We start from the raw sequence: 26,875 nt of genomic DNA, 5'->3' as shown, positions 1-26,875 counted from the left end.
ACCCCAGTACAAGGGCTTTTCCTTTTTTTTTTTTTTTTTGGTGGGTTATATCCTTAGACGGGGTAAGCGTAGGAGGACGAAAAGAATGTTTAAATTGTTTTCAGAAATGTAATGAGAGTAAATGAAAAACTCCAGCAATAATAGCATTTTACGAACCACCTAATAACACTGGAATAAAACCCTTTACCTGGAACAGAACTAATGTCCCCTTCCCCTCATTTGTATTAAAAGCCTTGCTGTATTTGGAAACTCTTAAAATAAGTGGTCATATGATTATAAAAAGCAGCGGCGCGCCCCCTCCCCGGCGGGCGGGCGGGCGCAGCTGTCCGCGCCTCGTCCGCGCCTCCCCCGCGCCCCGCCGCCCGCATTCCAACTCTCTGAGGTCACGGACCGCAGCCGCCTCCCCAGATCCGCCCGCCCGCCCGGCCGCTCCGCTGCTCCAGCCGCGCGTCCCGAGCCCGTCGGTCGCTCTTCCTGCCGCCCGAGCCCCGCGCGCCTCCTTTGTGAGCCGCTCCCGGCCAGCGGGTCCCAGCTGCAGGCGGTTCCCGAGCCTCGGCCGCCGCCGCCACCGGTCGCGCCCGGGGGGATGGTCTCCGGGCCGGGTTTTCGGAGACAGGAAGTGTGGCCCACGAGCCCCATGAGCGCGCCGCGCTGCGGGCGCGGCTGCGGCGGCCGCGCGGCGGGGCCCCGGGAGGCGGGCCGCTGAGCAGGGCGCGCGGCCCCGAGGATGCGGGCGCCGGAGCAGGTGAGGGAGGGCGCGGGGCTCCGGGCGCGGGGCGGGCGCTGGGACCGGGCGGTGGTGGGGTGTGGCCGCCCGCCGGGACCCGGAGCCCGTCGGCCGGCCCCGGAGGACGGGTCCCAGCTACCGGCCGGTGGAAGGAGCGTAACAAAGAGAAAAGTGTTCCATTTTCCAGGTTATCTGTGATCTACTTGAGTAATTTCTCAGGGAGGGCTGGAGTGTCTGTTCAGAGCTCCCCTCCGATGGTTGGCGGCTTAATTCTGGATCAGGGTTTTAAAAGTCTTAGGCGTAGCTTTGCCTCGGAACATTAAGTGCGAAATTGTCCGGTAACGTAGGCGAGCAGGGGAGTAGGGAAGCACTGCTTGGCGATGACTTATTTTGGTTTTGGAGTCAAGAGTGTTTACTCTGGAAAAAAAGAATTCTTGGGTCTGCAAATTCCGACTTGTGATTTCTGCAAATCCTGATTACCAGTTCTTGGCATGCTCGTCTTATTTTCTTTTTTTGCTGAGAAAGCCTTATAATAATAGCGTATGCTCTCAAACATCCAAAACACGCCGTGTGCTCCCAGTGACAGCCGCTGTGCGCCTCGTAGTTGTTGACAGGTTTTTTTTTTTCGCATATGACAGTAATTTTACTCTGAAGATAGTTGTCTGTTTTGTTTCTAGGGCAGTTTGTTCTCGAGTGTCTACGTATAAATGTTTGGTTCTTGAGAAACATGTGTTTGATTTAATGCTATAGATGTATATATTACTTAAAAAATATCGTATACTCTTTCCCGAGTATTTTGAAGCATCATTGGCAAAGTTACACCTGGTGAAGACCTAAGACCTTATCAGCAAGGGGGGAAACTACAGGATTCAGAGTTAAAGTGCAATTGAGAAACCTTTGAGAGGAGATGTGAAAAGAAGACATTAAAATGAATTTACAAATATCTCTGGCTGTCTTTTGGAAACTTGAACAGAATTTAACATGTATCTGTTTTCTTATTACTAACAGAATGGTTTTGTAGAGAAACAAAGTATCCTAGTTTTTTGTTTCCCTCAAAAGCTAATTACGAATTGTTTACTTAGGTAATTTATAACTCAAGATCAGCTACCTTTCCAAGTATTACATACTATTTTACTGCTGAAACAGATTTTCCAAAAAGCATCCTAAATTTCTACTCCTCTATTCAAACATGTATAACTTTATGACATCATTTAGTAGCAAATATTGTACATAAATGAAAGTTAAGATGTTTACATCATTGATCATTTTGTGGTTAAGCAAAACATTGTTTTAACACAGTAGGTTTATATAAATAAGCAAAAAGCAAGCTATTCTTATGGATAGATCTTGGGTGGGGGGATTTGCACCTGAGACACACACAAACCCTCAACTTTTTCAATTACACCATAACATCTACCAAAATAAAAAAGAGATCAAATTGGCTTTTGTTTACCTCTGATGCTGTAAAACATTTCAAATCTCAGGGACAATTGAAAGTTTTACTCAGAGTTTGCTTAATCAGAGCTTAAGTTAATAATTAAATTACATTGTGTCCTATTTACCGCCTTTAAAGTATGGTTCCATCTTTGTAGTGAAGGACTATACTATATTTGAACACCCTTAATACAAATATTCATCTTTCCTCTGCTTATATGCAATATCTTGTCTGTTCATCTACACTACTCAATCCTGTTTCCAGTTACCATAATTCGTATACAAAATTGAAAGCCATCACCTCATTTCATGAAAGGGTATTTAGTACATAGAGGGTCCGGCAGAAGTAACGCCTCCGTGAGTGTGGTTGGTAGGGCAATACTTTATAGTTTTAATTTGAACATTTCACCTAAAATGTCACATGGTATGCTTGAGTGTGATATTGTTATAGAATTACATGCTTATGATTTTGTAATAGGTGTTATTTGTGTCGGATCCTGTGTATTGTATGTATATAGTCTTTTAAAGTTTATATAAACACTAGTTTTAAAGTATTGAGGTTCTCATGATTTTTTTCTTCATTTTTGCCTCAACTATCTATTTAGTTTATAAAACCCTGACATAGCAAAGAGCTTTATACACTGTAGGTGGAGACCATAATATTTACTATTTCCCTCCTCGGTATGGTGCTTTTACCTATAGAAGGCACTCAGTAAATGCTGTTAACAGTGCTGTAGGTAGTTCCGGTTTTCTTTTTTTCCTCTGGCCTTCCTTCTCCATCCCTTGTTTTTTAACTTTTATTTTATTTTGGCTCTCTGGGGATAGCCAGAATTCACAAACCAAAACAAAACCAAAACACAAGGGACAAAAACGAACGAATAAAAAACCAGACAGCGAAAACCGTGGTTGGGTCCTCATTAGAGATACAGCCCCGTTCGTAAATACAGCATGTTTTTGTAATCTCCTTAAGGGCAGCGGCGGTTTAGGATACGTCTTAGATTTCTCACGGTGCCCACAAGGTTGCCTTGCATGCAGAGACTTTTTGGAATGCAACTACAACGTGTTGTTGGGCAAAGCCTAGCGTAATAGCTAAGCTGTATTTTCTGGCTCGGCCATCCCCCAGCCCTGCGTGAGTGCCCGTCACCTCGGGGGTAGGGACGCGGTCTGCAGAGCGGAAAAGCGGACTGGGAATGAGCAGACTGGGGTCCAGTCCCACCGCTTCCCGTGCTGGTACGAAGCCGAGAGGCCTGGGTCCTGGGTCTGCGGGATGAGAGGGCCGGGAGCGGACCCTGCCCCTCCCCGCGGGTCCCGACCCAAGTTCAGGGTCACCAGCCACTGCGCCGAGCCTCGCAGAAGGCTTCATCTCCGGGGCAGCCTCTGCTCAAAAGAAAACGGAGGTTGGGAACTATCCCGGGATCCTGCCGACTCGTTCAAGGGGGGAAACATCCGGTTAATGTGAAAATCCCAACTTGCCGCTCACGGCCAGTTTGCTTCAGCTCAGGAGTTGAGTCACACCGCCAAGGGGTGTGATTAAAAACTTCGTAAATCGGGTATGTGGGACGCCTGAGGCTCCAAACCGGGAGCCGACAGGACGGCGCGCAACTCTCCCCACCAGCAGTGGGGTCTCCAGCTGGGTCCTTTAAAAGTTCCCTCCCGGAGCCGCCGGGCCGGACCTTCCCTAGGGCGTCCGTCAGGAAACTCAGCCGCGGGCCGAGGGTTCCGGATGCTGGGAGGCTGCGCGTCGGCCGGGCAACGCCGCCTGCTTCTCCGCGAGGAGTTGGAGCCCGAGCTCTCTGTTGTGCTCTTAGCCGCACGGGCTGGCGGAACTCTGTCCGTCCCTCCTTAAGCCCAGGATGGTGTTTAAGTCCTCGCCCGCCTGTTGGGCTGTCGCTGTGCTTAGGTGAAGGTCCACCGCCTCTTTAGGCATCTCACTCGGAGAGGAGACGGGGCCACGCTTTTCAGAACTTGCACGCTCCTGGTGGTAGTCGGATAGCAAACATTTGTAAGGTCGTCTGTGATTTATTATAAATACATCACTTTGATGGCGTCAGCATTTACAAACCGGAAAGGGCACTACAAATGCTTGTTCAGCGCTTCGCCTTGTTTGAACCTCACAGCTGCCGTGTGTTAGAGGGGATTATGCCTCTCATGTGGGTTTAGGGTTAATTTGCCTTTTGGGACGGAGGCTTGAACCTTGCACTTCTGGAGGTGTTTTGCATTTAACTCACCTAAGGACTAAAGATCCTCATATTTGGAGTATTGGGGAGACAAAGAGAGTTAACTGTGAAAAAACAAAATCTTACCTAACATAGAAACAGGACCACTAACGCTAGCTACTCAATTTGGGGTTATAGTAATGCCAGCAACTATCTCATTTAACCCTGAAACGGCCACAGGTGGTCGTTGCCACTGTTTGGAGGAATAGGCCAGCGGTGGAGTCCGACCGAGGGTCTAACACAACCCTGATTAAACTTCCTCACTGTGCCCAGACCCTGTTCACGCCTTTTTTTCCCCCCAGAAGAGAGGGAAAGCTTATTCTTTGGCCGTAGCGTTATTGATGTTTATTTTTAAAAGTCCAGAGTTGCCGTGGCCCGTGTAACCCGTGTTCCTCTCTCTCCAGCACTGGTGTGGATGCTCCCTTCACCTGGCCTTTGGAGACTCAGTTGCGTTTTAATGGCGGCGGCAGCGGCTGGGTGAGCAGCCCGAGACTGTGCAGTACCCTTCGGGCCAGGAGGGGGTCGCCCTTCTCCTCCTCCGGCACCACCTCTGCATTGGTAGCCGTGCTCTTTCCCTTGTTACCCGTCCACTCCTGAAGAGAGAAAAAGATGCCACTGCCATTTGGATTAAAACTCAAACGTACCCGGCGCTACACGGTGTCCAGCAAGAGCTGCCTGGTTGCCCGGATCCAGCTGCTCAATAACGAGTTTGTGGAGTTCACACTGTCAGTGGAGAGCACTGGTCAGGAGAGCCTGGAGGCTGTGGCCCAGAGGCTGGAGCTGCGGGAGGTAAGCCGCATAAAAGGCTGCTGGCTCTTCTGGCCTGCCTTCTCTCCTTAGGTCCCAGCCACTTGAATGTATGCTGGCTCTGCATTCTCAAAGTGTGTCCCTGGCCAGCCAGCGTATCTTGAGTTGAGCCTGCAAGCCCATACCCCATGAAGAGGGAATGGACACAGAACAAGGGGTCTTTCCCTGTAAGAGAATGAACAGTGTCAAGTTTTTACAATGTTAACATGTTCCCCCAAAATGTAATTCAAAGTCAAACATGAATGCATTTTGGATGATCAAGTTTCCTTTTTCTAATATTGGGTTGGCCAAAAAGTTCTTTATGTGCACTGGCTCTCGTAGTGCTTAGCTCTCTTTAACTTCATTCGATTGTATTGTGACAGCTGTCATATCAGTGCATTAAAGAAAGTATCAAAATTGGTGAATTTTCTGTGCAGTCATTTTAACATTGAAAATGGAAAAAATATGAAACATTTTTTGGCATATGCTTTATTATTTCAAGAAAGGTAAAAACGCAACTGAAATGCAAAAATAAGATTTGTGCAGGGTATGGAGAAGGTTATGCGACTGATCGAATGTGTCAGGAGTGGTTTGTGAAGTTTCTTGGTACTATTGACATTTTGGCCAAATAACTCTTTGCTGTGGGGCTGTCTTATGCACTGGAAGATATTTAGCAGCACCCCTGGCCTTTGCCCACTAGAAGCCAATACTGGAAGATAGCCAACTTACTTAAAATATCCAAATCAATAAAGTTATTGGTGAAAATGAAAAAAAATGTGTCTTATTTTATGGGAAAAACCATACGGACTTCCTGGCCAACGCAATATAATCCCAAATGTGTCATCGTGATCTAGTACGTTGTAGAGATTCCATTCATTCATTTAACATTCATTGTTTTCCACAGGCCAGGCCAAGATTCTAGAGACACATTGTCTTGAGTTTGAATTCTGGTTGTTGAACGTTGGGCAAGCTCTGTGACCTCTCTGGGCTCCAGCTCCCTCCCCTGAACCACGGGGATAATAGGGGTTCCTAATCCTCAGAGTGGCTGTGTGACTTAATGTGCAGGTAAAGCCAGGCTCTAATAACTAGCCTGTTATACTAATCATAGAGAGGTTTGCCCTGGAAAACCCCTAATCTAGTCAATAGGAAGTTGTACAGTCCAAGTATCCACATAAATTTAAAATACTACGTAAAGCCTGTGAGGAATAGGGCTGCAATGAAACCTAGGACCCTTCATCCTTTGGCCACCTGGTTCTAGGGTAAGAGAAAGATGGAGAAACTGGTTATTCCACATGAATACCTGTCTTCCTAACTGATGATTGTAGTTCATAAGAAGTCAGCAATAAACTGTGCCTCTGGTGACCATCCAATCATTTGATGATTCAATACGGAAGACTTAAGTGCCAAGCATGTAATGTATTAGGAGCTTACCCTGGTGTTGATACCAGCAAGAAAACTGGCCTGACCCATGCTATGACAGGGGAGTGGAGGGTGCAGACACACTAGGGAGGGACAACAAAGGGAACGCCTCCCAGGGCAAGTGATGTCTGAGCTGGCATCTGAAGGATGGGGCAGGGCGGTCCTGTCAGGGCCTGGAAAAGACTGTTCCAACGAAGGAACTGGACAGGGCCAAAGACAGGAGGCGGGTGATCTCCTGGACTCTGAAGTGGGAGAGGAAAGGCTGACAGCAGGGGCGTGTAGTGTGTGTGTGTGTGTGTGTGTGTGTGTGTGTGTGTGTGTGTGTGTGTGTGTAGGGGGTTGTTAAAGGGTTTGGGCTTGTCCTGAAAGTAATAGGGAAGTTAATGAAGGGCTTTTAAACAAGGGTGTGGTGCGATTAGTTTTTGGGAATTCCCCTCTGGGGAATGATTAGAAAGGCGTAGTTGTGTGGATGGTGGGCACTGGGGATTTGGGTGGGAATGGAGAGAAGTAGGTGTAATCTAGAGACACTCAGGAGCCAGCCAGGGGTCCGTGTTGATACTTAGGTTTCCAGTAAGTGCTGGGGGCTCTAACAGAGAGGAAACAAAAGGAAGGGTAGGTTTGAGGGGGGGGATAAGCAGAGGTGTGTGGTGAGTTTAGTTCTGAAAGGACTGACTTGGAGATGCCCGTTGAGAGGTTCAGCAGGCAGGGGCAGGTGTGGGTCTGGAGCTCAGGTGAGAATCCAGGCTGGGGAGAGGAGATTTTGGAAATGTCAGCCAAGGTCAGGTAATGAGTTGAAGCTGGGAGAAAACGCGAGGCTTTCCAGGAGGGGAAAAAGATGTAGCAGACCCCTCAGGGTTGAATAGAGGGAGGGGAGCCTTGGAAGGAGGCGAAGATGGAGCAGTCCTAGGAGGAAAAAGTAAACCAGAAGAGCTGGCCTCAACGACCACTCCTGTTTACTTGCATTTATTCCATCATTTTTGCTTCCTTCACCCCTTTTTCCCTTTTCCCTATTTTGGTTTGTTTTTCCTGTCATTTCTTCCCCATGTATCAGGTCTGCCTACAACCACTACAGAGTCAACATCTTGAGAAACCGTGGTTAATTCATTTTTGTACCCGGAGTGCCAGGCCTGGAATGTGCTCGGTAAACACAGGTTGAACTGAACCCACAGGCATTGCGTTCATTCTCTGTTAGCCGAGAAGTGCTATCCCGTGTTCGATGTTATCAGACTCAGGAATAAGCAACTCCGTACAGCTGTGGGCGTACAATGATTTTTAATGGAAGGGTGTAGAGTGTGTTCAGAGGGAACAGATGTCATCCCTAGAAAATGTCTTGCTCCTGCACAGGCTGTCCTGCCAGGTCCAACACTTAAGGACGGCTGTGGTTAGGAACTTAGTTTGTATGGCACATTTTTCATTTCAGAGTTTCAGAAGCTGTGCTCTGTAGCCTGTAAGCAGATGGCTCACGCCCCAGGCTTAATCTTACTGAAAGGCTGTTCAGAAATAATCCGAGTCAGCAACACCTGTTCTGGGTTTGCATCCATACATCACGGATAAGATTCATACCAAGAGATATTGGTATGTTGTCTTACGGTATTCTCTTGTCAAGCAAATTTAAGATTATCATAGTGTATAGATTTGGTGGATGAACTTTGCTCCTGCTCAAATCTAAGTTGGGGGAGAAACAGCCTTTACTTTTCTTGTTTAATTGAATACCACTTCACGTTTATTATGGCAATCATAAGGCTACATGATAATACCGTTGTAACACTATTTCCACAGGCTTTCACTATATCGGTAGTATTTTATTTCTTAAGCTGGATGTATGGGTATATGATGTTTGTTTCTTACTCCTTATTTTTATTTTTGGTCTGAGATATAACACATTAAAAAACTAAAAACAGGAAAGTTAATATATTCAATTTAGTTGACTTAGATTGTTAACTGTTTTCTAAATTCATCCTATTTGAACTATGGAAAAGTGACTTTTAAAAAGGGAAAAAATCCTCATAGGAAAATATTGCTTTTTTTATTATAGCAGCAGCCTCTTAGAGAGCTGTTGAAATTCTCCACATATCGCACATTCTGAGTTTCACAATACTTTCAAGAGAGGCTGTGAAAGGCTTTATAGAACTTAAGCAGCATTAGAAAAATTTCTCTCTAGCCCTGAAGGTATACATTCTGGAGGTTTGGTGGAGGTGATGAGACAAGAAGGAGTCGGCTGGGCACAGCCACTCCCATGGGGCAGCACGGCCTTGACAGAATCAGCACATTCTGGAGTGAGGTGGTTGGGCTTAGAAAGCCAGGGTCGTGGGGAGTGATCGAGGGGAGTGGGATGTGTTAGCCCAGCTCACTGGCAGTGATGTGTAAAACCAGGATGCTGGCTCAGTAATTAACCACGGGCTACGGAACCGCCGAGGGCCCCCAGTGTGTGCGCTGTGATCTCCCTGTAGGCAGGCCACTCGGGAGCCAGGGCCAGGGAGTTGCTTGGTGAGCATGAAATTGGAGAAGGGAGGGAGCCCTGAAAACCTCACATGTCTTTATAAAGGGGAGCCGTACTGCTTCCCGGACCAGACAGGTTCCTTTGGGCCTGGGCAGTTTTTCTGGCACTGATTAGGGGGGCACTGCCTCTGTTTGCCTCTGGAGAAGACTGTTTGACAGTGTGATTGAGACATTGGCCAGCCGAGTCAGGAACACCCGGGTTTGGCCCCCCGTGCTGCCACTGATTGATTAGTTGCGTGACCTAGGGCAAATTACTTAATTTCCCAAGTCCACTGTTTTTATCTCTAAATTGAGAATAATAACATTATCTACCTAAGTGCGTGTAGGATTCAATGGTAAATGTAAAACATTTAGCAGAGGACCTTGTAGTTAGGAAACTCTCAATAAGTGTTGTTCTTCATTACTGTTAACTATTTGTGACTCTTCCGTGTTGGGGTCACTGACACACTATGAATGAATTCTCTTTTGTAAATGTCCGTGTTAAGAGAATACCTGGTTGTTTATAAAATGTTCTTATAGCACAAACAAGTATAGCAGCCATTGATAATCACACTGCTTACATTACTGAAGGGCTGAATGTTTAATATACCACTGTAACTTAGCATTCATACTCGAATCTCTGTTTCATGCTAGCTGGAATTAATTTGTACAATGTTACAGCCTCATTGCCCTCGAAACACACAGCTTGAGTAGGTTTTTACTTCTCGGTTAGCCTATTTCTTCCCTCCTGTCCACAAACTAACCCCTAGGATTAAAAAAAAAAAAGGTTTTATGAAATTGTGGATTAAGGTTTATATTTTTTCTTCAGGGTATGTCTTAAGAATTCTTTTAAAATCTTATGTTCGGTAATCACATTTGTATCATGCTGCCATGCCTTTTAATTAGTCATTGCAGTCTTTCATTTACAGGGATCCTTCCTCGGTCTTAAAGTCCTTATTGAGCTTGAATTTACACGTGGTTAGAATTATTTCTTTTATTTTTATTTCTTTTAAGTTTCTAAATCTCTGGTTAGGAAACAGGGAAGTTATAAAACCCAAAAACCTTTTGAAGACAACTTTTTTCATGTTTTTTTTTGCTATGATTTTTATGTGTCGGTTGTACAACTTAAATTTCAGAGGTCAGTTTTCCTTCAGCTGTTTCTGTGTGCTTTGTGTGTGTTGGGGAAGAAGGGCCCTCCTTGTTGTGTGCTTATATGGCATACACACATAACTACAATTCGGAAGTTGAGATCGATACTCACCCACTCCTAAAATTACCTCCAAAGCATTCTGTTGAATAAGGGGGAAAGGCTAGCACAATTTAGAAGTTCTTATTACGGCCTCTCACTTTAAAATTATAAGTATAGGGTTTGATGTTTGGTTGCTGTGTTGTGGTTTATCACAGATCTTCAGAAAATGCTTTTTAAGTTGTATTTGAAGTGCATCACACGTAAGTCAAGTTCTTCTTCTTTAGAACGTAGGCTCCGTGGGAGTAGGACTGATCTCTCACCACTGCCCGGAGTAGCGCCTTGTACCTTACAGTCCATAGTTGCTAAATAAATGTCTACTGAGTCAAAAATTAAGTCTTTTAAAAAAATTTACATGATAAGCCTGGATAACAGTTCAGTTTTGTCCATCTTGATACACTATATGATTTTATTTCCTGGAGAAAATTGAACATTGACAAAGTGTTGAACACAGGTGGGACAGCACCTTTTTTCTTTAGGCTTATTTTTTTCACTTGGGGGTTTCTTTTGAAACACTTAGGAAATGATCGAGTTTTAACAACTCCCTGAGATAAGATTGCTATATCAAGGGAGTGTCAACTCCTTTGCTGAACTTTGAACAGATTCTTCTCATAGTGTTTTCTGGTTGATGGGGACAGTTTTTGGCCAAGGGATTTGTTGGAAGAGAGGAATCAAGCGTATAACGCAAGCCATCACTCTCCAGTGCAACTTTAGAAAGTGTTCTTGGCCATCAGAGTGCTTGATTTTAAATTAGTGTCTCAGGTATTTCAAATATCCACTGACCTTATCTTGACTGTTACCTGAGTAGACCTCAAGAATTTCGTGCGCATTTCCTTCTGTGCTAGCTGTTTGCAGTTGGGCTCTAAAAATAGCCGAAATATGTGTGATTACCTATAAACTTTTTAACCTTTTGGGCCTGTAGTTATTAATTCAGTATGTATGTTGTGAAACCGATAAGATTGACTTATAGACATAGATCAGTAAATACTTTTAGTGAGAGCTATTGAACCATCTGAAGCAAATTTAAATCTTAGATTGGCCTCTTCCCCCAGATAAAGAAAGCCTTCCAAAGTCCAAAGCCGATTATATTATAATAAATGAGCAAGGATTTTTCCTGATGTTTAGATGATCTGTTCTTTTCTCATTTGGTCTAGATAATTAAGCACCAGCCACATGAATAAGTAGAGGAATTATATATACAAACATGGAGATAGTATGCATTTTAGCATAAATTTATCAGCATACAAATTAATACAGAATTTGGAAACCTGTTAAAGAAAAGGAGTATTTTTCAACATTCACCTCTATACTTTCTTTTTTTTGTTTGTTTATTCACCTCATCTCTAATACATGTAAAGGCTAACAGTCTGAGATGTTATTCTCTCAGTATTGGATTTTTCACCTAAGAGACGTTAGAGATGCCCTTGAATCTCTCGCACCAACAATCTGCCATGACACTGTAGTCCCATGAGCGTGTGGAATTGTGAATCTGCTCATATCAGTGGGTTTGTGAGTTGAATTACAAAATGGAGGACGTCGGGAACTGATGGTGTTTTGGGGGCTCTAAATTCTGTCATTGTCCGTGTTGTATGTGGTTTCAGGTTTCATCCCTTATAATGCCAGCAGCTTGAACAGCTTTCTGCTGTCCTCCTTCTGGGTGAATTAGCTTTATTATGCTGGAAGCTTAACATGCCTCATCTGGCTTAATCCTCACCATGAATTAGGCATTATCTTTTCCAGTTTAAAATGAAGAAATTGAAGTCCTGAAAAACTGGGTAATTTGCTGCGCTATTCTGGGTGGTCACATAGCTAATAAGCAAAAGAATCAGAATTTTGCGTTTATACCTGTCAGACTTCTGCCTGAACTTTGACTTTTAAAGTTGAAGAGGCCATGGACCTCTTGGAGAGTCTGTTGAAAATGCAGAATTTTGCATACAATTTCAGGTGGTTCGTGGCTACTTCTTCCCACAACCCATCTATGAGCGCAGGCCTAGAGGACCTTGGATGAGTCAGTCTTTCTTTCTCTTGGTTTAATAGATTCTCCCCCACTCTTTCTCCAGGGTGAAGGTGCTGATAGGATGGGATGTTTGTGAGCAATTCAAGGCCTTCCTATTTATAAGAAAATAACTTACCTCTGAAGCATGTTCCCCACCCCCTTCTCCCACAAATGCCCTTTTTTAATGAATGGCCTTTATCTTCAGATCTTGGGAAAGGCCATTTGGGTTATTCATTTCCTCTCTGGGACAACTTTCTGTTAAGGGGGAAAAAACCACAACTCCATTGGGGGGGGGGGGTTGTGAGTGGGACTCCTTCTTGCTCCTCTGAAGGTAGGGCCATGTCTGTCTTCCCTACCGGACGGCACCTTTGTGCCCACCGAGCAGTCCAGCAGCAGGCATGTGACATTCTTCAATGAATGGATGGATGGCTCATGCTTCCTTTATGCAGTAACCAAATTCCCTGGCCGGTTGTTGAGCTTTCTTCTTCATTCTTCTTGTCCGATTCACACCCTACTCGGACACGACAGAAGGCCTTTGCTTATAGCACATTTTTAGCAGTACGCTGGGTTCTTGTTTTGAGGGGCAAAATTATACTTCAAGACTGAGTTTGTCTTTGCCAGCAAGTTGTTTAACTCAGGTTCACTTTGAGAACTTCCCAAGCTAGTAGCATGCAGGATAATGTCTTTTAATACGTCGATCAAGAAATAAGTACTCCTATGGATTGATAGATTGATTACACCATTGTTCCAGGCAAGGGGAGACGAAAGGAATCAAGTCTGAATTTAGCCGAAGTGTACCTTTTACAAGTTGGCACTCAAGTGGGCTTAGCCCACCGAGAGCTGACGCCCAGCCGCCAGCACCACAGCAGACGTCTCGTGTTGCTGGAGCACATTGCTGGGGAATGAAGGCCCAGGCTCAATGATGGGAAAGAGGTTCTTTGCGGGGCCCCTGCACAGCCTTCACCACTGCTGGTGGAAGTTGCCTTGGTCAGGGCAGGAGTCGATGCTCCAAAGGGTTTTGGAGAGCTCTTTCCATTGGCAAAGGGCATCCTTACCCAGGCCAAACATTCTCAGATAGTCCTCCTAGACTCTTGGCATCTATCATCCAAACGTCCCCTGCCGTTGTTGTTTCTTCGGGTATTCTTATCGACAAGCCCCAGTGGAGTCCCCCAGCAGCCAAGCTACGGAGTGCTTAGCAATGACAGATGAGATGATGATAAATCCTCGCACGGCTCACCTCACTCCTGCCCAAACGGTTTTACTTATAAAAACAACTTCACTCTTAAAAACAACTTCAATTTTTGTCATGAACAAGTGGATTTGAAATCCTGTCAGACTGATACAGCACAGCTGGTTTAGCAAATATTTTCCTGTTTGGCTTTCCAAGCAATTTGTTCGTAAATAAATATTACTCAGCTTTATCATTTAATAAACTGGTAAGATACACGGAATCCATTTAAATTTTCAAGGATTAGCTTACGATGCTAATTTCGCTAGAAGAATCTATTCAGGTCACAAATTTTGTATGAGACGTAGCAACTTGTAGTGGAAGTACGTTTTCTGTTGAGGGTTTGTGGGCACTTTCTGTAGCGGCTTACCCAGATAAGTCACTGAAAGCCACGCAGCATTTACAGTAATATTTCCAGATAGGGCACGGTAATTGTGCTATTTTGAACAAGCTTGACCTGAGCTGGGTAAGAAAATACACACGTAACTTCATGTGGGGTGTCAGCAGCCCGTTTTCTTTGTGAATATACAACAACTCGCCTTCGCTCAGTTCCGTTACAATTATTTAGATGGCTCAGACTTTGACTTGACAAATTCCCTTTAATGCAAGTGAATTTTCAGCAGATTGAATTCAACTGCAGTTGACAAAACGGGGTTTTGTAGGCAACAAGGTAGAGTTTTGATGCCAGATGAGCTTGGGTTTAAATCCCTGCACTAATTGTATGATTTTGTTGTTTGTTTGTTTGTTTGTTTTTAATATTTTATTTATTTATTTTTAAAGAGAGGGAACAGGAGGGAGAAAGAGGGAGAGTGAAACATCAATGTGTGGTTGTCCCTCATGTACCCCCTACTAGAGATAGGCCTGCAACCCAGGCATGTGCCCTGACTGGGAATCGAACCAGCAGTGCTTTGGTTCGCAGGCCCATGCTCAGTCCACTGAGCTACACCAGCCAGGGCTGATTTTGTTTTTTTTCATATGTGACATGGTTGCACGTGATAGTAGGAATGATAGCTATTTATTGGGTACTGACCGTATGCCAAGCACTGTACTAGATGCCTTACATGTGTTTAATTTAATCCTGAATGTAACTGACTTCCTTCCTCCCTCCAGAAGCTCAGTGGAGAGGACCAAATGGGCAGTGTCAGACCAAAGGGAGATCCTGATGCAAGACACTTGTTAACTGTCAACTCTGCTTTCATTTTTTTTATGGCAAAGTTATTTTTCTTTAGCTATTTCCATTTTCTTTTTATTTTTTTAAAGATCTATTTATTTATTTTTAGAGAGAGAGGAAGGGAGGGAGAAAGAGAGGGAGAGGAACATCAATGTGTGGTTGCCTCTTATGTGCCCCACGCTGGGGACCTGGCTTGCAACCCAGGCGTGTGCCCTAGACTGGGAATCGAACCAGCGACCCCTGGTTCGCAGGCTGGGACATAATCCACTGAGCCACACCAGCCAGGGGTATTTTCTTTTTTATTATGTCAATTTTTTCTTTAGTGGGAATAATATACTGAGAGAAACTGGATTGAAGAAAAGTGATGGTGTTATTTTTTAAATTTTTATTAAATTTACTGGGGTAACATTGCTTAATATCATATAAATTTCAGGCGTACAGCTTTATAATATGACATTTGTACACTCTGGGTATGTTTACCACCTGAAGTCTAGTCTCCTTTTGAGCTGTTATTGTTGTCAGCCAATTAAATTCTGAGTTATGCCACTGAGAATTAAGATACTCACTATAACATCCTCTCTCTTTGCCAGACTTCGGTTTAAATTATTTAGAAAATAACCTCTTTCCCCCATATTTTGCACTTAAAGGTAATATTTAGACAAGTGCATATTTGACTTGTCTGTATTTTTATTTCTGGTACCTATTCTGAAGTCAAATTTGTGTTTGAATGGTAATTTCTTATAAATCTTATAAATTCTTTATTACTGTATGACAGTTGGAAGAAAACTGAAGCATGTTTAATGAAGAATATACGTCAAATGATATATTATGCATGTAATTCCCGTCACCCCCACTAGACTGGACACTGCTGTGCTCCCTGCACCTGGCTGGGGCGTCTGGTCAGTGACAGCCCCCGGTGGGAATTCAGGGCCTCCAGCTCCAGGTCAGCACTCTTCCTCAACAACGTGCTACTTTTTCATGAGCCTTGGCCACTTCCCTAAACAAAAACAAAAACAAAAACAATTGGAGTGTTGGTATTTTCTGATAGTTTATTTTAAAAGGATAAGAGAAAGAAAAGTAAAAGTTACCCAAGACAAAACCCTGTTGGTGAAGGAAATATTTAGGTGTAGAATTTCCTATACTAAAGGAGATGGAATATGACATTGTATACTGTTTAAGGGAATTTGAAAACCATGATAATGAAAGCTCATGTTACTTCTGAGTGCTTTTACTCTTCTCACTTATTCTGAGCCTCAGCAGTCCCGTGAGTGAGGCACTATGGCCCTCACCTCTACTCTGCAGATGGGTAAACCGAGACTCAGAGGTGTTACGCAACTTGCTCGTGGTTACCTGGCAGGAACCACCACTGGAGTAGTTTTTCTGGCTCCTTCATGGGCATCTTTCTTCCCAGTACGTAGCCCTGGGCGAGTGACAGGTGTCCTGCCATGGAGCTGGTGCCCTTAAGGACAGCCTGGCACGCTGCAGCCGTCCAAGTCTGATGGAGATAGTTTTAAGTACTCCTGAGATATTTGTCATCCTATATTTTAATGACTGCAATGTATTATCTTGCTTAAAATATGTTTTTAAATTCTCATCATGCTAACAAACAAACAAACATAGGCCTGAGGAGGAACGTGAATTTAGCCAGCGAGACACCGCTGGGAATGCCGGCCTGAAGTGCCGGGGCAGCGCTGGCGAGAGGAGGACTCTCGTGAGCGCGCGTCCTGGTGGAGTCGAAGGACGAAGGACGGGGCTGGTGAAGGGCACCCCGGGGGCGCTCCCCTCTGAGAGGCTCTCCACGGCAATACCCGGGTGCAGTGCTGTGGGACAAGCGTGGGGACTTCTGGAGCCACAGCGTGCGTGGAACGCGAAGATATGGGAGCACCTGTGAGCCCACCGAAGTTCTCCCTCCCTTCACTGATGGGGTCGGATCCTGTGACCTAGCTGCTGTGCACCCGGGTGTATTTCCACCTGTCACAGCAGTTCACACGCGCAAGTGGTTCCGTGCCACCACCTGTGAATCGCTGGCATGCAGCAAAGCCACCATAAATTATTCCATTTTTATTCTTCTGCGGGTCTTGATTCTATTGTTTAACCTTTACTGTCTGTTTTTTTTTTTTTAGTAAGACATTTATCATTATGTTCTTTGAATATAGGGTAATTGGATATAGGATAATGAGTACATATTTATGGCCTGTTCATTCTAGTCTACTTTTAAATATAATGAAAATGTCTTGTCTTATGTATTTTTAAATAGAACTCCTTGGAATAAAATGTGACTGGTATTATGGGACTTAAACAATGAGAACACACTGAGTGCGTTTTTCTGAGTTATGTGCCCTCCTTGCCTCGGTCTTCAGTGAGGAATGGAGCTAAAAAGAAATCCATTAAAACCATAAGTGTGCCCTTTGTTACATGGAACTTCATATTGTTAATGAAAAAGGGAATAGTAGCTTTTTCATATTAAAAAAGGAACAGTTTTACATTTTCTTGAAACATTTGTGTGCATGGAAGAAGTATTTGGCCGTAACTAGAAAACCACCTTGTAGATATGTGGAGAAAAGAACGATTTCATGCATGATGAAACCATGACTTGCAAGCTTTGATTAATGAAGAAAACAGGTATGGCTTTTACTAACAGGAGTCTAGGAGTTTCTTCATGTGTATCTCTTTAGTATTTTAGCCACAAAAGTAAGTTACTTGATTTTATAATTCTCAGATCTTTCATGGCAATACTAATTTAAGAACAGTAAAGCAGCTGTTTTGTTTTTTTTTTTAGGGCACTGTAAAATATGTTGGGTAATATTCAGGCAATAGAAATTAAATTTGACTAGATTCTTACAATGCATTAGGGCCCATATCCATTTAGAGTTCCAAAATCCTCTGTCTAATTCTCTTTGTCTTTATGGCCCTCCGCGGTTGCCACATCGTAACCATTTCTGAGTAAAATGAAACAGCTGTAATTTTAACCCGACAGAAGTGATGGCAGAAAAATAAGCAGCTATTCCTAAATATACCCATTTCAGCTCTTCTTTACTTCTTTGCACTGTGTAGTACAACTTCTAAAAATACTGTTCACACTACTCAGTATCTATGGTAAGACAACACAGGAAGAATAACTAAGACTTGAGTTCAAGTAAGCATGGAATTTTTTTTTTTTCTGTGAATTAATTGAAATGTAAAAACTGAGCCCTGGCTGGTGTAGCTCAGTGGATTGAGCGCGGGCTGCAAACCAAAGTGTCGCAGGTTCGATTTCCAGTCAGGGTAAATGCCTGGGTTGCAGGCCATGACCCCCAGCAACCGCACATTGATGTTTCTCTCTCTCTCTCTATCTCCCTCCCTTCCCTCTCTAAAAATAAATAAGTAAAATTAAAAAAAAAAAGAAATGTAAAAACTGGAGGATGAGCCAAAATAGACTGAGGTTATCTGTCTTTTCACTCTCTTGTAAACGAAAAGAGAACAGTTACTATTTATCCATCGCTCTAAAACATAGGCATTTGTGAATTAATCTAATAAGCAAGTCCCAAAAGGCCCAAGTTTAGGAGATTGGAATAAAGAGAACTCTGTCTGATTCATGTGTCAGCATGGGGCCTAAGGAAGGGCCCTGCAGTGTAACCCACTGGTTAACTAAAGTGGCTGAAGAACGGCAGGCTTGGCTTACCCTCAGTTAGGTGGGCCCTAAGCAGAATGACCTTCCATGTGCTAGCACAAAACAGAGCACATCGCCTTTGTATTGAAACGTTGTTATGGAAATGTATATGCTAACATTGCCATTTAATTCTAGCTTAGTCTTTAAAGAAGTGATAATATTGTTTTAACTTTATAATTGAGTATCTTTCTCTGTAGCACTTATTCGTGTCTGGCTTCCCATATATTTTGCTTGTCTTTCTTTCCCTATTGGAATGTAAGCTACTCGAGGGCAGGAATTGTGTTTATTTTTTTTCTTCAATGTTGTGTCCCAGCCAGCGTTCGACACTTAGTAGGTGTTCAGTCAAATTCACTGAGTGAATAGATGAATCTTTCTAAGACATCAGTCTGTTTTCTTAGAAAGTACAATTTAATACATATTTTTGAAGAATGACCTTACTGTGTTTTGGAATCACTGTATCCTTCATGGCATCTTATTGTCCAGGGCAGTAAATAGAAAAGATATGAGCAGTCATCATCGATGGAGACAGTGATCCCAGTTCGTTCCTTGGACTTTCCTCCAATAAGTCCCTGAAATTGGCTTGTCATTTGATTCTTTTTTTCCTGAAAGTGAAATGTTACAACAGCAACAGAATCTGGTTATTTGAGGGCATCAGTTACTTCAGCTTCCGTTTAGTGAAAGTTTCTGTATAATTAGAAGATGAAGATGTACTTTTGATTGTTATTTTCTTGAGTCCTCATGTGCGCTCGAGTATAGTGATATTGTATTTCATCCCCTTGACTGTGAGACAGATAATACACTGACCAAGGACATAAGAAAATGGATTACAATTGAACAGAAAAGGAAAAAATATTGCCTCCTTGGAGGCAATGTGACCGCTATACTATCTGTCGGAAGAAAGCCGTAGGATGCTTCATTATTTATGGCAGACTCGGTGCAGAGGAAGCTCTGGGCTTGAATTAGGTTAACACTTGTTAACCGCCCTTGTCAGATGATCTCTGCCTGCGATAGGCTTCCCCTGGTGCTGTCTCCTCTCTCTGTTTCCTGATGAAACGTCTCCTGACTTCTGCCTAGTCTAAGAAAAGCATCAGGGTAAAATTATAGTTGCAATTTCATATGGGATTAACTTTTATCAAACTCGGTGGCTTAAAAAACCTCCGGCTAATTTGTGTGTCCTTCTGCTCTGCCTTAAAAATAGGACAACTGAAAAGACTCTTAAAATAATTACATAAGACATGACTTGGGGCTTAGGAAAGGGTTTACATTCTGAAAGGATTTGGACCTGCTTATAATAGTTGGCGTCCCTTTAGAGGACTGTGATTTGGGACACACCCAAGCTCAGAGGTTTGTAACTACCTTTTTCTCTGAACGAAAAGCTTCATTGTCAAATCCCTTTGTTCTCTGAGTAAGTGTTGGTTGGTTTCAAGCAAGTCCACCAAGTTGTGCCTGGAAAGAAGCCAGGTTTTGCAACTTGTAACTTTTGTTTTTACCGTAGTTTACTTAGCAGGCATAGTTATCTGTACAATTTTAGGAGAGTAGCTGGTAAATTTTTAAACCGCTGTAAAGCAATCATGGAGGAACTCGAGTAAAACTGCTGCTGTGTTTGCTCAAAACAAAATAGGAAAGAAACAGTGAGTGTAAAAGTATCTGACCATGAAGAAGGTTCTCAAAAATCTATTGAGTAATAACTGCGAATTGCTCTAGACGATGCTAGAAGTTTCAGTTACTTTGAGGCCTCCGTCGGAGTTCCCAAAGGTCAAGTCAGCTTGCTGTGGTGACCAGTGAGAGTAGGCAGAGCAGCGGAGAAAGAGAAGCCACGTGGATCTTTATTAGGAAAGGTAGTGGGAGGTTAGATGACGAGTAGAGGGAGGCATCATCTGAAAGTCAATAATTAAAGGCCGGTTCGTGGGAACATTTTTACGACAGTTAAACCAAGCCCATAAATGATACAGGACATGCATGACCCAGAAGATCCGGATGCAAGGAAGAGGAGACACATGATTGTGGGAAACTGTCACACCACGTAATGACTGGTAATAGTTGAAATTTAGAGCGCACAGGGCCCTGTCTATACCAAGGTTTCTTGTATGTAAAAAAATAGTTCCTGGTGTGTGTTACCTTTTAAGTAAACGAAGACCGGAATATAGATATTAGGAAGCAGATAATACAGTTAACTCATGGGTAGGCTCATCTGTTTATCGTTCCTTTTTCCCTCTTAGACGGTTTCAAAAAATCTGAATTTGACCTATTTAAACATTTAAAAGTAAAGCTTTAAAATTTTGTACTTGATTTTAATTACAAGTGTTTCTGACCCTTAAAAGTTTTTTTCTTTGAGATGAAATTCACACAGAAATTTAACCATTTTAAAGTAAAACAATTCAGTGATGTAGTACATTCACAATACCTCCTCTGTCCAGTTCGAAAACATTTTCATTGCCCTAAAAGGAAACCCTTCACCCCTTAAGCAGTTACCCCACATCCCCTTCCCTTTTTCCAACAACCATCAGTCTACTTTCTGTTGCTCTGGATATTTCGTTTAAATGGAATCATACAATACGTGACCTTTTGTATCTGGCTTCCTTTGCCCAGGATAATGGTTTTGCAAGTCATCCACATTGTAGTATGTATCAGTGCTTCTTTCTTATGGCTGAATAATATTCCATTGCATGTGCACTCCAGAATTTGTTGATCCTTTCATCTACTGAGAGACATTTGAATTGTTTCCATCTTCTGGCTATTGCAAATAGACCTGCTATGGGCATGCTTGTACGTGTGTTTGACTGCTTGTTTTCTGTTCCTTCGGGTACATGTCTAGGAGCGGAATTGCTGGCTTATGTGATGATTATGTATTTAACTTTTGAGGAACTGCCAAACTGTCTTCCATCGTGGCTGAACCATTTTACATCCCCACTGGCAATGCATGAGGGCTTCCGTTTCTTCACATCCTGATGTGTGTGGAGTGGTACCTCACTGTGGTTCTGAGTTGCATTTGCCCGATGACTAGTGATGTGACACATGTTTCGTGTGCTTGTTGACCATTTGTATGTGTTCCTTGGATAAATATCTATTCAAGTCCTTTGCCCTCGTAAAATTCGAGTTGTCTTTTTGTTGTTGTGTGAGAGTCCATTATATATCCTAGATTCTAGATAGATGACTTGCAAATATTTTCTCCTATTCTATATAATTTGCCTTTTTACTTTCTTGATTTGGTCCTAGGATGCACACAGTTTTTAATTTTGGTGAAGTGAAATGTACCTATTTTTTTCCCTTTGTTGCTCAAGCTTTTGGTTGTCATATATAAGAATCCATTTCCAAAGTCAAGGTTGTGAAGATTTACCTCTGTGTTTTTTCTTCTGGAGTGTTTATAGTTCTTATATTTAGGTTGTTGATCTAGTTTGAGTTACTGAAAATTTTACAAAATATGTTTATTGATTTTAGAGAGGGAGGAAGTGGGGGAAGAGAGTGAGAGCAAGAGAGAGCAATCAAAAATTGATTGGTTGCCTCCCATATGTGCCCCAACTGGGGTGGGGATTGAAGCTGCAACCAAGGAAGGTGCCCCAGTGGCATGGATACTGGCCCGCAGTGTCAGCAGCGTTATGGATGACATACAAGACAAATTCACACGGACTACTGAGTCCTGTGGAGGAAAAGGGACAGCACGGCTTCTTGTCTCAAGGGGAGAGCAAGCCTTGGAGCACCTCGGCCACCCTCTCAAGAGGACAGCGCCCAGACCCTTGCCTGGACAGGCTTTTATTGGATTCAACTTGAATAGGAATACAGGGTATATACATAAAGCTCATCAATCATTCTCAGGCAGTAATGATCAAACAATAGAAAACATTCAAAGAACTCTGAGGGCATATTCTGAGTCAGGGTCAGATAGTTAAAGGGCCATAAAACTTGGGGGAACAAACTCACTTCCTGCTTGGACCCTTATCATTTAAATTGAGGGTATCAGCAAAGCAGGTTTCATAGGATTTTATGCATTTTTTTCTTAGGCCTGATCACCCTAGGGAACCTGCCCTTTCCAGCACAGGGCAGCACCCACCTCCAGCATTGTTTCAGGCTTAAGTCATTGTTTCAGGTTTAAGTCAGGCAGGGGAAGTAAGGCAGCCAAGAGATTAGGAGGCTTTTTGCAGACAGAATGAGGACTAAGGCTATGCCAAAGTCAAGGGGTGAGGGTCTATCACCCCCTTTTTCTGTGGCCCCTCCAAGTCCTTCCCTGGGGGCCCCCATGATGGTGCCTGTCTTAGGTCATCCCTCCCTTGAGGAATCTTACCCATCATTGGCTAGCCAATCAAGTATTGGGGGCCAGGCAGGGTGAAGTAAAAGGAGCAGACGCAGTGCCCCTGACAGGGAGATAAGCTTTGTCTCCTTAGTGGCTTATGGTACAAAGGTCACCCCCTCAGCCTTAGCCATGGGGGGTTATACCTTCTGAAACCAGGCAGGGCGGTTCCCAACACCCCAACTGGGAGTCAGACCCCCAACTCTTTGATGAACGGGATGACACTCCAATCAACTGAGCCAGACTGTACAGAGGCTGAGGTACTTTTTATGTATAGTGTAAAGCGTAGGGCTCTAACTTTAGTTGTTCTAGAACTGTTTGTTGAAGAGGCTCTTCTTTCTCCACTGAATGGTCTTGGCACTTTCATCTAAAACCGGTTAACCATAGATATATGGCTGCATTTCTGGGTTCCATTCCATTACATTGGTTTATATGTCTCTCCATATACCAGTACATTGCTGTTTTGATTAAGGTAGCTTTGTAGTAAGTTTTAACATCAGAAAGTGTGAGTTCTTCAACTTTGTTCTCTTTCAATATTGTTTTGGCTATTCAGGGCCCCTTGTAAATCCTTATACATTGGAGAATTGGCTTTTCTATTTCTTTGATATTAGCTGTTGGAATTTTGATGGGGATTGCATTAGAATCTGTTGATCACTTTGGGTGGTCTTGACATCTTAGCAATATTAAGTGTTTAATCCATGTACGTGGTATGTCTTTCCATTTAATTTCTTGCAGCAATGTTTTGTATTGTACAGTATAGAAGCCTTTTCACCTCCTTGGTTAAATTTATTTCTAGATGTTTATACTTCTGGATGCTATTATAAATAGAATTGTGTTCTTAGTTTTCTTTTTTTTTAAGATTTATTTATTTATTTATTTATTTTTAGAGAGGGGAAGGGAGGGAGAAAGAGAGAGAGAGAGAAACATTAATGTGTCATTTCTCACGTGGCCCGCAACCTAGGCATGTGCCCTGACTGGGAATCGAACCTGCGATGCTTTGGTTCACAGCCTGCGCTCAATCCACTGAGCTATACCAGCCAGGGCTTGTTCTTAGTTTTCTTTTTGAGTTCTTCATTCCTCATGTACAGAATCCATACTGATCTTTGCATGTTGATATTATACCCTGCAATTCTGCTGAATTTATTACCTCTGGTAGTTTTGTTTTGATGAGGGTATCTTCAGGATTTTAAAAATATATATGATCATGTCTTTTGTGTGTAGATATAGTTTTACTTCCTTCTTTCCAGTTTGGGTGCCTTTATTTCATTTTTTTTTTTTTTTTACCTGGCGGGAATTTCCAGTACAGTGCTGAATAGCAGTAGTGGATGCAGACGTACTTGTTTTTTTCCCAGCAGTCTTTCACTGTTGAGTATGATGTTAGCTATGGGTTTTCATAAATGCTCTTGAAAAATAAAATTTAAAAAAGTACCCTCTGCACAGAAAAATGAAATAACATTAAGAATTCAGTCCCTCAGCTCCACTAGCCACATTGCAAGTGTTCAGTAGCTGCTGTGGCCAGTGGCTGCTGAGAGAGCAGCTGCAGACCATTTTCATCAGCATAGAAAGCTCTCCTGTGTAGTGAGTGTTGCTCTAGAGTCTGTTACAGTGGTGTCCAGCCTTTTGGCGTCTCTGGGCCACCCTGGAAGAAGAGTTGTCTTAGGCTACACATTAAATACACAAACACTAATGAGAATTGATGAACAAAAAAAAGATTTTAAGTACATTTACGATTTTGTGTTGGGCCGCATCCATAGTTGTCCTGGTCTGCATGTGGCCAGTTGGACGCCCCTGGCTCTAGAGCAAAGCGGTGCTTTTTGCAATTATCTTGACTATAAATTGCTTTCAAAGGAGGTAAATATTAGCAGTGGCCTGGGGCTATCATTTCAATTCTTAAGTGCATTAATGCCCTTTCAGGTTGACCAAGCCCAGGGTCAGTACAGATTTACCTGAACAGTTTCATTACACAGCAAGTGAGAGCTAAATGTCTGGGCATTTTTTAAAAACCTCTGAGTAATACACTTAAGTGATTTTACTGCTTTAGGTATTGTGTGCATGCGTGCGTGTGTGCATGAGAGAGAGAGAGGGAGAGGGAGGAGGGAGAGAAGGAGAATTTACCTCCATAACATTCCAGTTGCTTTAAGTTTGTACCTAATGAACTTCTGGTGGCCAAGAGGAGTTGCAGTTTTGCTATTGCATTAGTATTACTAGAATTTACAATATTTACGTGAATTTTTTTACTTATAGGAGCCAAATTTTGGAGTAGTGAAAGGTTGGGTGAACACTGTCTATTCAGAGTTCTACTAGGTAGGACCCCAGGTTTGTTTATTACAACACATTCATTATAATAAATTTAGTTATTTCAATAATTGGAAACCTAAATGTTTCTTCAGTGTATGGTTTTTGTTAAAAACTGTGTAAAATTTCCTGGCACCCACTGCATTCTGATGTCTAGGCCACGAAGGCACTTTTTTTGTGCAGAGTTTAAGAAACAGCCTACAAGAGTCGCTGACTTTTTGCCCCTTTTTCCTGCATATGGGTAGCATGTAGATATAGAGAGGTCTTGACTCTTTTTTCTCCCTCAGGTTTTGCTGTTGTCCCTTTCTGAGAAGCGAAGCAATAGGAGACTGCCGTCACTTGGTCCCAGGTTATGGATTAGAGCGATTCCTGTACAGAGACCCTTTTGTGCGTGTCTGCCTCCTTCAGTGACTTTTCCTCTTCCCAGATCACTTACTTCAGCCTCTGGTACTACAACAAGCAAAATCAGCGCCGCTGGGTAGATTTAGAAAAACCTCTCAAGAAGCAGCTGGATAAATACGCCTTGGAACCTACGGTCTATTTTGGAGTGGTGTTTTATGTGCCTTCAGTGTCACAGCTGCAGCAGGAGATTACCAGGTGAGAAATACGGGGAAATAATCTAGCGAGATTAAAAAAGTGAAACTGAGGTTGCAGTTGGGAGATACAGCTGAACTTCGCCCTCCTGCCCCACACTTTCAGCCACGCTATCGCGCGAAGGTTCTGGTATGTGGTATGTCCGAATGCTTCATTGCACGTTGCGTGCGTGAGTGAAGGGCACCCTGGGTGTGAAGGAATGACTAAGGGGACAGTGTTTTACCCTGGCTGTGAACTCTTCTGGCAGTGAAGTCACCTTCAGTGTTTTTGTTGATTTGTTCCTGAGCTTTCTAGCGCTGACACGAGAGAGGAATTTAAAAAAATGTTCATCACCGAATCTGTGTTCATTCTTCAAGAAAGTGTGCCATAGGGTCCTAGCTCTCTGACTCCAGTAGCTAGACCATGTAGCCACGTGGGAGGGGGAGGAGAGGCGGGAAGTGTTTAAGGTCAGAAAATTTTAGCTAATGAGTCCACTTAAAAGGGACAGGAAGGCAGAACAGGAAGATCATATTAAGGAGTGGGAGAGAGGAATAAATATTCCTTTTTTAAAAAAAAGATAAACCAAACCAAAACACATGGAATAAAATTTGGATTCTTGAGCCTCCCTGTCAAAGTTCTCTGAAACCCACCATTAACTTATCCTTTTCACCCTGTTTAACATGACCTTTGAGTCAAGCGGGACACTTCCAGTGCCTGGAACATGCCTCTTGCCTTTTTATCTTTGAGGTTTAGATATTTCTGTCTTATTTATGAAGTGGAATCCTATTCATCTTCTGAATTTTCGTTCAAAAGGCACCTCCTCCATGAAGCTTCCCAGGCTCAAAGGAGCTTTGCCTTCTCCGGGCTGTCCTAGAGTTTGCTTGTACTTGTGATAAGATGGCAGTCGTCACAGCCTTTCATTAAGCTATTTGCATACGTATCTTATCATTTTGAAAAGACTTTAAACCCATGTTTTCTTTAGCTTTACCTTTCACATAATATCTAACCCAGTGCCCTGCAGATAGTGAGAACCTGGTACTGCCTCCTGTTTGTGGAATGTTCCTTTTAAGTTCCGAGTTTGCCGGTCAATTACTGGAAGCATATGGAAAACCAAAGAAGCAAAAATCAGGTAGTAGGGATAAATACACACGGACTATAAAACAGATCTGAGAGATTAGTGTTGAAGGGAGAAGAGAAGCCAGAAGGGAAAAAGCAGCAACTGATCACGTTGACGCATTTATTTAAACATTCATTGAAGATATAGTGAGATATGACGTAGGAACTATGTTGGTTACTGTGGGAGATAAATATACACGTGAATATGCTTTAATCCTACCCTGGAGGAGTTGCTCATAGTCTGAAACTGACCGTC

The 26,875-nt window shown here is 43.1% G+C and overlaps 1 protein-coding gene across 1 annotated transcript in view; it reads left to right on the top strand.

Moving 5' to 3' along the window:
- Nucleotides 1-401: 401 nt before the first annotated feature.
- PTPN21 (protein tyrosine phosphatase non-receptor type 21) overlaps nucleotides 402-26,875 on the top strand; it is a 64,938-nt gene continuing 38,464 nt past the window's right edge. The window contains exons 1-3 of the mRNA XM_045822129.1: nucleotides 402-745; nucleotides 4,782-5,166; nucleotides 25,358-25,527. Of these exons, the coding sequence (XP_045678085.1) occupies nucleotides 4,987-5,166; nucleotides 25,358-25,527 (350 nt within the window). The 5' untranslated portion in view covers nucleotides 402-745; nucleotides 4,782-4,986. The remainder of the gene's footprint in view (nucleotides 746-4,781; nucleotides 5,167-25,357; nucleotides 25,528-26,875) is intronic.

Source organism: Phyllostomus hastatus, unplaced genomic scaffold (assembly GCF_019186645.2).
Source record: "Phyllostomus hastatus isolate PE091 unplaced genomic scaffold, TTU_PhHast_1.1 phas_scaffold_501, whole genome shotgun sequence".
Classification (NCBI taxonomy): domain Eukaryota; kingdom Metazoa; phylum Chordata; class Mammalia; order Chiroptera; family Phyllostomidae; genus Phyllostomus; species Phyllostomus hastatus.
This window is presented reverse-complemented; position numbering and strand designations above follow the sequence as displayed.